Consider the following 10613-nt stretch of genomic DNA (forward strand, 5'->3'; position numbering starts at 1 on the left):
TTCTCTAATATTTACCTTTAAAAAAAAAAACTGATTTCTTTATCTTTTCCTTCTATCTAATCATCTATTTTGGTTTGTGTTTATAGATACTAGAGAAAGAGAGAGATAAAGAAAGGCAAGAGGAAACTCAGAGTTCATTGCCTGTCACTGTTTTCCTCAGTAGTTCATCTTCTTTGATCTGATTTATTTGATTTTAGGTTAGAGCCTTTTCTCATTACATAGGTGAAGTACCCTTTGAACCCTTGCATATCCAGAAATATCTTTCTTTGACCCTGTTGAGAGAATGACACACTGGCAAAATACAGGATTCTTGGGTTCTGTTCTTTCATTCCTCTAGATTTTAATCCAGTGATTGCAGGTCCCAGTGTTGCATGTCAGAATTCAGACCAGTTCATTCTTCTTTGTAAGTAAATTATTCTTTTTATCTAGAAGTTTGAAAGTCAGTCTCCTACTGCCGTTCCCTCTCTTATTTAGAATAATGTATTAGAAACTAGAAACTTTAACAGTAGTTGACTAGATGTGTGGGCTGTCTTATCAGTGTAGCCTGGCACTCTGCAACCCTATTTGAAGTTGCAAATTTGGGTCTTTCTTCAGATCCAGTTAAATTTTCTTCTACTACTTGTGTAATTAATACCTTTTCTTTAGCTGCTTATATTTCTTTATTTGCATTTCTACTTTTTACACGTTAGGGCTCCTGGATTTATCTTCTAGTATTGTCCTTCATAATTTCCATTTCTTTACATTTTTATTCTATGCTTTGAAGTAGTTCTTGCACTTCAGATCAGCCTTAACCGTGACCAGTAGTTCCTTCTGTTAATCTACGCAGTTGTTAACTTTGGAAATCATATATTTCACCTCTAGAAATCTCATTTTGGTAGTATACTTTAATCTCCTTAAGAGTTTTCTTTATTTTTCTGTTCAAGTTGTTGCTTGTCTCTTCTGCAGCTGAATTTCACTGCTTGATGGGTGTTCCTATGCATAGCAGCTGACTCCCTTAGTGTGCGTTTATTTTTCATGGTCAGCTTGTTGCAGTTCAGGCCTGACATTGGAGAGAAGCCTGTCCCTCTCAGGCCAATGTTGCAGAAGCAGAACGGCCACCAGCCCCCTGCAGAGTAACCTGGGCCCACAGACTCTCCACACCTCAAACTTCCCACATCCTCCATGCTTGGGTCTCTGCCTCCCCTCTCTTCCGCTTCTGGCATCTTGGTGCTGGAGAGACCAGGCATACTCATGTAGGGCTGATGCTAGCCTCCTTACCCTCTTCTACACCCACGCCCATCAGGAGCCCACAGTCCATGCGGCTGAACTGTGCCAAGGACAACACTTTCTAATAAGGGTCTTCCTTGTTTCCTTTTGCTCACTACAGTGAGCCCTGCGTCTGGCCTCTGTGGAGTTGCCTTGGAGTCTAAGGCCTGACCAGCACGTGGCCACTCCCAGGCCACACAGCCAGAGCTGTAACTAGAAGGAGAAGCCAAGGGAGCTGCAATGAGGTTTCTAGAGTGTCAAAGCAGGCTTATTTTCCATTGGTAACGCTTTTCAAATTAATTAGTTAATATGAAGAAACATAATTTTAAATGGTTCCTTTTTAATTGTAGTTTACTGGCTATTACATTTTAGTGTTTATAATACCTCTTGCTCTGCTTATAGAAATGAGAGTTTAGTATTTTCAAAAACAACTGATACGGTTAGGCTTTCTGTCCCCATCCAAATCTCATCTTAATTTGTAATCTCCATAATCCCCATGTGTCAAAGGAGAGACTAGGTGGAGGTAATTGAATCATAGGGGCGGTTTCCCCCAGGCTGTTCTCATGAGAGTGAGTGAGTTCTCACAAGATCTAATGGTTTTAAAAGGGGCTCTCCCCCTTTCACTGGGCGCTTCTCCTTCTGGCCACCTTGTAAAGAAGATGACTTGCTTCCCCTTTGCCTTCCACCAAGATTGTAAGTTGCGCTGAGGCCTCCCCAGCCATGCGTAACTGTGAGTCAGTTAAACCTCTTTCCTTTATAAATTACCTACTCTCAGGCAGTTCTTTATAGCAGTATGAAAACGGACTAATACAGTGACTTATAGTCCATGTGTGGGGTTATTTTTTTCTCCTGCAAAATAGCTTTGTTAAAAGAGATCTTTATTACTGAAAATACATGAAATAAAAATCATGAGTTTTTGTAGGAAAATTGATAAGTGCTTTTAATATAGTCTGAAGTGTCTTTAACATTATTTTACTTTTTCCATCACCCTCAAATAGGCAACTCATACTCTTTATTATGTGTTCATAGGTTAGCATGGCATCATTGAAAGAACTAGATCAAAGACTCTTTGAAAATTACATCGAGTTGAAAGCAGATCCCATCGTTGGTTCCTTAGAACCTGGAATTTATGCAGGCTATTTTGATTGGAAAGACTGCCTGCCTCCAACAGGTAAGTAAATAAAGTGTCTTGAGTGATAGATGTGGATATGCTTTTATCAATTGTTACATGCTTGAATTCTTTTCATTTTATTCTCGTTTTTCTCATACCTACTGAGAGTGAGAGATTAATTTGATTTCAACTTATTTGCTTAAATCCATTTTTTGGATAATTTGGAAATTAGGACACTTTTTATTATTACCTAGTGGCTTAAAACTGTTTTTAAGGTCAAGAGAATAATTAAATATACCTTATAATAATTGATCATTTTAGTAATGCATGCCTGCTTCCTACGATATTTTTGTATAAATATAATAGAGTGATTGTGAGTGACAGTTTCATACAATGATCTTGTGAACATCATCAAAAAATGTGTTAAAGAAATCTGGTCACATCTATGTAAGACCTAATTAGCGATGCTGTAAAGGTGAAGGATAGAAGAAAAATGTGTAGGAGTGAGATGATTATAGCAATTTAGCAATGAAAATTGAGCCACAGAAGGATGAATGATACAGTTCAAGTATTATCTTTGTGATATCAAATGAAAGTCACTTGAATCACTTCAAAGTGTATATTTTTAAAATAACTATTGCTTTCTGAGTCAAATAAACTTTTGATTGATCGAATAGTTGTTTCTTTGTATAAAATAGTGTGGAATACCTCAACCAAAGCTGCCCGTTGGCACTGTTGTAGAGAAGTGGTTTATGTAGAAGTGGTCATGCTCATATCAGACGTGGGCTTTTCATGGGTATATATATGTAGATACACCAGTGAGTTGTTAACAGGTTTGGGTTTATTTTCCTTGTTTTGACTAATCACGTTAATCTCCTTTTGTTTTTATTGTGTAGCGCTTATACTTAAACGATGATAAAATTGTTTATTGTTTAAACACCTTTCATTTTTATTGTATAGTGTGCACATATAGTGATGCCAAAAGTCTAAACTAAAAACCAGAATCATTCAATTAACCACAGTTTCTTAATGTGACCACAGTTATTGAATTATCTGAACTCACAGTCATGGCAGTCATGCAAGCCTTTATTCCTCCTGTGCTTTTCTGTACACACACTTTACTGTGCCCAAGCCAGATTAAGTTCATACCCTCACAGTACATCCTTTTAAAGTCTAAGTTAGACTCTATCAGTATCTTGCTTAAAATTCTTATAATATCTTTCCATGATAGTAAAACCTGGGAAGATGTGCTGTGCCAGCCTCTTCCCTGGCACCTTGCCCACTGCCCCAGTGCGCCACCCCACAGCCTCTCCTGCTAGACTCAACCTCTGCCTTTTTGAATAGCTCATCTTTCAAAAATATAAATTGGATCCTATCAGTCCCCTGCTGAAAACCCTTCAGAGAGGCTCATTCTCCTGGTGGCTAACCTCAGACTTCTCAGACAAGGTAGCATCCCCACAGGTACCAAATTCCATGGAAGCTTAAATTCCTGGTGTGAAATGGTGTCGTATTTGCAGGTAACCTACACACATCCTCCTGTATGCTTTAAATCATCTCTAGATTACTTATAACACCCAATACAATGTCAATGCTTTGCAACTAGTTGTTATTATTTGGGGAATAAGAACAAGGAAAAAAGTTCATGCATGTTTACTACAGATGCAACCATCTGTTTTTTCCCCCAGAATATTTTCCATTCATGGTTGGTTGAATCTATAGATGCAGAAGTCACCATATGGAGGCCACAGAGGCGCTTGCTATGAGTTACCTCCCTCTCCATGGGCTCCCCTAGGCAGCAGGCAGGCTGGGTGCTTCGTGCACTATGAACCCTGTGCCTAGTCCCTCTCACCTTTGCCCCTTCTGCTAACCTCCCCTGCCCTCCCAGGCCCGACGTCCTCTGGAAGCCCACCCCGCCCATCCCTGCATGCCTCCGGGTCATGCTGGCCTACCTCCATCTGTGGTGCTCCCAGAGCAGTTCACAGCTCTCTGCGCCCACAGAAAACGTTTTGTCATTGTCTACCTCCTTGCTGGACAGCCTCAGCACAGGGGCCGGCATTTGGGTGTCTGGTTCTCAGCATTTTTAGCACAGTGCAGTTTCTGACACCCAACTGATGGTTTATTTTTGTGGAGTCAATGAAGATTGGCAGTTTTCTATAATAATATGCCATCTTTCTAAATATGCCTGTTGCTCCGTCTCTTCCAAGTGTTTGCTATATGCTTTTGCCTGATTTTTCTCAACATTTTTTCGGTAGGAAAGTACATCATACAGTGTTCTAGTTTATACTGTTCTTCTGATTCACTTCTAAATAAATAATACACAGTGGATATTCGTATTTGTTGAAATGAATTAAAATGAGTTAGAGTGCTCATTTTCTTGTCATTTGTGAATTCTCATATGGTAGTTGTGTACACTTTATAAATTTGAGCAATTGCATTTTAATTAAAATGCAATTGTCAAGTATATCTAACACATCATCAATACTATCTATTTAACTATTTAAACTCTTACCGAACAATATATTACTTTGCATCACAATGCAAGAAGTAATACATTGTCAGTAATAGTTCAAATGAATGTTGTTAAAGTTCATGTCTTCCCCTGTGATTAGCGTGTAAGTACATTAACTGTTCACACATCTACTACATCAGCAATTCTGTTTAACTATTTATTACTGTACAATGTATTACTTTGCATCACAATGCAAAAAGTAACACATTGTTCAGGAATAGTTCAAATGAATTTTGTTAAAGTTCATATCTTTTCCTGTGATTAGCATCTAAGTACATTAACTGTTCACACTGAAATCATTCTTATCTTACTTGGTTATGTTCAAGGTTATTAAATCATTTGTGATGTTTCTTTGAGATTAGAAAAAATCGTGACACAACCCTTCTGATTTTCCTGCACTTCAGGAATTGCTATAACAATTTAGAATGGGCGACCAAGCTTCAGTCTCCACAAACAGTGGTTATTCTCTGTTGTCACTGAAATCTCTGATTGTTACTGAGAAACAGGATTGCCCCTGATGCAGAAGATGACTTCTCTTCACCAACCCTCCCTCAGACCTAATGCCTCCCTTAACAAATGGTGAGATGTCTTTAGTGTGCACTGAACACTGGCAAGGACAGTCAAGAATGTCTGTCAGGTAGAAGGCAGGCATTTCCCATCCACCCGCTCCAAGGTGTCTTCGGAAAATAGACATCTATGCAGGCCCATTCTCTGCAGGGCATTGTTAGGTCACAGTACTTCAAATGCAGGGGCTGCTGGCCATTACCATGTGTCTGTGGATCCCATGACAGCACTCCAGTGAGCAGTAACCAGGGCAGAGGGTGAATGGAGCCATTGCTGGACTAACAGGGATCTTAGGTTTCCACTGCATCCAGTTACTAACCACGACTTGCAATTTCCAAGTCCTCACTGGATTTATTTAAGGTACCCAGAGTCCTTTCTCTATGACCTTCATATTTTCCAACCATGACATTGAACTAGTACAAGCCTCTGTTGTGAATTAGGATCAGAGCCTAAATGTAATCCTGAGATTGATCTTAATAATGGTTTGTAACCTTAGATAATCTTTAATACAAAATTAAGATTCTGCAGGCTGTGTGACATTAAGTGGTGAGGCTTTTTTGTTTTTTGTAACATAACTTCATTTCTTGGTTTTGTTTTTTTCTTAAGATAAACTTTGTTTCATAAGCAAATGGCACATGACACCGTACTTTCAGCAATTTATTTACTCTTTCTCATATTCCAAAAACACGTAGAAGTTGTTGGTGTTCGTTTCACTTTTATGAACTGTATTTAGTTCTGTTCTTGGTGTAGTTTTGACTTCTTGATTCCTAACTGAACCTCAGCCTTGCATAGTCATATAGTGATTTTTAGTTTGTTTAAAGCTGACTTAAGTTGAAATTTTGTGTGAAGTGAATAGCCAAAATAGTTTGACTATTAATCTTCCAAAATAATTTCAATTAACAACTTTAGTGTTATCTTCAGAATTTTCATCTTCAGAAACTGAATTTTGCAAATCATATAGGTAACTGATTACTTATTGCTGTAGTTAGCAATAAATTTAGTTTCTGATACTGTATGTAGTGATTAAAAAAAAATCCAGTTGATTAATTTCATGATTCAAGAGGAGATATCCGTTAAAGCCATAGCTATGTTTTTTTAAATCTGACCGTTGGCTAGTTAGATTGGTGTCACCTCTTTATTTGTGTATATGTCAGTAAAGATTATTCTGGTTAATTCTGAGTCACAAAACTGCTGTTCTTAAGATTTTAATTGTTGTTATCCACAATTATTAAGAGTTCTTAGTATTTGAATTTTATAAATTTTAAATAAATTAAGAATATTGTTGGTTTTTACAAATACACATTGAAGTTCACGTCTTTAAAAACATTAAATAAGAAAAAGTATTTCTTTAAGTTTTCTCTTGTATGCTGGTTTAACTATTTTTTTCTATCAAAAGGCATGAAAACTTAATATGTATTATTTAAAGGTATTTACTAAGTGAATTTAAATTTAATCAGTTTATATAAGTAAATAGTGATCTGATTTTTAATTCAAATGCTCTTTTACTAATTATAGTAATTGAAATTGTAATGGAAAGGGGAAAACTTTATATAGTTTGTGACATGAGTATGTCTAGGACCATTATAAAAATAAAAGCAGAGTTGTTTGCTTCCATATGTGATGCGTATAACCTAGAGCAGAGTAACCTTCCCTCCCTCAGTGATGCACCAGAGCACAGGTTCAGAGTACATGGTTCTGTCAGTGAGCAAGACTTATAAGTGTGTTGTCCAAGCAGTGTGCCAAGCAGCATTTTCCAACAAATTGAAGAGAAAGAAAATGTAAATCTAGTTGTGGAGACAGAGGCAGAGGCACAGCCCTTCTTAAGTCTATGTTTGTTCAATTTTATTTTAAGGTCTTTACCTTTTGGAATGTATTTTGCAGGTGTTTTCACTGAATTCTGCAGGAGACACTGCACAATTAGGTTACCTCTTGCATCCTATAACTTAAACCATTCAAAGCTCAGGCCCAGCTTAGAGTTTCTAGAGAATAAGAACATTGCACATTAGGTTGTCTCTTGCATCTTGTAACTTAAATCATTAAAAGCTCAGGCCCAGCTTAGAGTTTCTAGAGAATAAGAAAAATGCTACAAGAATGGAGGTAAGGAGAAAGTGTAATATTTGTTTGATTTTCAAAAAATGGAAAACTATAGACAGACCTCAAAGCTTAATGTAGCTCTCTGAGAAAATGGATCATTAAAATGTTTGGGGGTCCTTATAAAATAAGTTGTATGTTACATGTATATGTGAATTTATACATATATTCCTTATACATGCATTTATACAAACACATAAATATGTATACATGCTTAGTAACATAGTCAGCATTTATTGTAAATATACCATGTGCAAGGTAGAGGGCTTTGCAGAAATCATCTGATTTAATCTGCGTAATAGCACCTCAAGAAGCAAGCAGTATTTTTATTCTCATTTTATAGATGAAGCCACTGAGCACAGAGAGAGTAAGTGACTTGCTCAAGGTCATGTAGCTAGGAAGTGGCAGGGTAAGGGTTCAGAGTTCAAATCTAGGCAGCCCTTAATTTTAGGCATTGTGCTGTGTTGCTAAACAACAAACTAAGAGCCTCCTTTAGAAATCTACAAAGAAAAAGATAGATATGATAACAAGTCATGAAATTCACAAAAGAACCAATGTGGCCAATAAATATAAAAATAGGATAAAATTCATCAACTCTCAATGCAAATTAAAATAGCATTAGGGTATCATTTTGTTAAAACTTTCTGGATTGAAAAATATAGTAAAGCTTGATTGTAAGGCCAGCTGCCTCGCAGAGGGTTAAACGGACACATCCATCTCTGTCCTCGCCTAATAACTGCGTCATCACCCAAGCTTGTTATCTGGCCTTGCCGCACGACTTCCCAGCACCCGCCTCCGCATACCAGACCCAAGCCCACATTCAGCACTAAATTATGCATTCAATCCCCAGCCTGCTGTTAATAAACAACTGCAGGAAATTTTTTTAAAGAAGCCACATCAGACCCTGCGCGGTAGCAGTCTGCTCTGTATGCCCCCAGAAGGCCCGCTTACCCAAGGTCCTGCCCACCGACCCATAACCACTAGCTCCAGGCATTTCCTGCTTCTTAATAGCCAATAGGATTGCCTTCACTTTGTTTCCCCAACAGCCAATAAAGACCCACTTACCCAAAGTCCCGCCTGCCTACCAATAGCAACTAGTTTCAGGCACTTCCTGCTTCCTGACAGCCAATAAAATTGCCTTTGCTTTGTTTTCCCAATAGCCAACCAATCGCCTTCCCTTCCCATAAAACCCCATGATGTAAAGAGCCAAGCACAACTTCTTTGGTCCCTTCCTGGACCACAGAACCTCGCCCGGGAGCTAAATAAATTGGCTTCTCATTTTCTCATACTTGCCTCAGTTTCCCCATTCTACATCAGCAATAAACCTTACATTGATAATACCCGATGTTTGGCAAAGCTATAAAGAAACAAACTATTCCATCATCTTTCTAGGAGTGTAAATTAGCACAGATATACACATACGTGTGTGTGTGTGTTTACACACATATATGCATAGAATTTATTTAGAAATTTTGTTTCTAAGAATTTGTCTTAAGGAGCATTTTACATAAGTAAGTAAAGATTTATATACAGTGACGTTTATTGAAGCGTTTTTTAATATATGCAGAATCTGTAAAACTGTCTAAATGCCCATTAGTAATGATTTGGTTAAATAAATTATTATATATCTATCCAACTACTATGCTTTCTTTATAATAGATGAGATGGATAGGTGGATAAATACATTCCTATATGTGGGGGACTGTCCATATATTGGTAGAAAATGTTGGTTAAGGAAATGTTCATTCATTCTTTCCTCATTTTTATTGAAAAAGACAGTGTTTCAATTTCATATGTATTATTTGACATATATAAACATGTCTCAAAAGGGGATAGGAAGGAGCATGCTAGAGAACTTTAATTTTCTACTTTAAAAGTTTGTTTTTAAAAATATTGGGAGGAATATATGTAATTTCATTTTTCAAAAAATTTCTATCTTTAAAAAAATGAAAAACTTTATGGAGACGGCATACCCACAAAGAACAGGCATATTTAATACTAACTTGTTTTCTTTTTGGACACACTATTGGTTTGATAAAGAAGTGGCATACATGGTGAATTTAGGTTTCAACAAGTTATTTGACAGTTTTTCCTGATATTTTCTGGAATCCTAGTTGCAGACTTACACGATCATGTCTTCATGACAGTCTAGAGGAGAGCCTCTAGTCACTGCAAGAACACTCATTGAACAATGTTCAGCATTTTTATTAGACACTTGAAAATGGAATAAATTCCACTTTAGCTAAATTTATGAAGAAAAACTTAGTAAAATTAGCTTAATAGTAGCACTATCTTACACTATACCTACAAAGTTTCTACAATGCCTTTATGTAAGCCTGTGATGGAACTATCCTAAAATTAATGACAAAATGTTATTAATTAGAACTACCACAGAATAAAAAATACAAGTATCAGAGGAATTTTGGTTTCAGTAATAGAGGAAGAACTTACCAGATTAACCCTTCTACACTTAAAAATTGAGCTCTGCACAGAATAGAGAAACCCAGCTGCGAGAGGCACTGGAGAGCCATCAAAAGCAGACTGGAGAGGGCGCTTGAACCTTGCAGGAGGGGAGCTTGCACCAACCAGATCTGAGGGCTTTCCAGGACTGCAGCACCGGGTGCCCAGCACTCCTGTAGAAGGGACCCAGAGATGCAGCCAAAGAAAGTTGCACTCGGTGGAAACTTGAATCTAAAGGAAGGAGTAAAAAATATTAAAAATGGTTGATATGTGGAAAAATATAAAAGACACACTATTTGGTTTTTAATTTTTAAAAGATGATTGAATATAGAAAAATTTCTCGCCTGGCACGGTGGCTTATGCTTGTAATCCCAGCACTTTGGTATGCCGAGGCGAGCGGATCAGGAGGTCAGGAGTTTGAGACCAGCCTGGCCAAGACTGTGAAACCCCGTCTCTACTAAAAATACAAAAAAAATTTAGCACGGTGTGGTGGCAGGCACCTGTAGTCCCAGCTACTTGGCAGGCTGAGGCAGAAGAATCACTGGAACCCAGAAGGTGGAGGTTGCAGTGAGCCAAGACTGTGTCATTGCACTCCAGCCTGAGCAACAGAGTGAGACTCTGTCTCAAAAAAAA

General features: G+C 37.7%; 1 protein-coding gene across 1 annotated transcript in view; it reads left to right on the top strand.

The window, feature by feature from the left end:
* Positions 1 to 10613, top strand: part of EXOC2 (exocyst complex component 2) — a 210075-nt gene that overhangs the window by 156824 nt on the left and 42638 nt on the right. Inside the window, exon 23 of the mRNA XM_037734469.1 lies at positions 2275 to 2416. Coding sequence (XP_037590397.1) covers positions 2275 to 2416 — 142 coding nt within the window. The remainder of the gene's footprint in view (positions 1 to 2274; positions 2417 to 10613) is intronic.

The sequence above is a fragment of the Cebus imitator genome, unplaced genomic scaffold, assembly GCF_001604975.1.
Source record: "Cebus imitator isolate Cc_AM_T3 unplaced genomic scaffold, Cebus_imitator-1.0 Scaffold623, whole genome shotgun sequence".
NCBI classification, from domain to species: Eukaryota; Metazoa; Chordata; class Mammalia; order Primates; family Cebidae; genus Cebus; species Cebus imitator.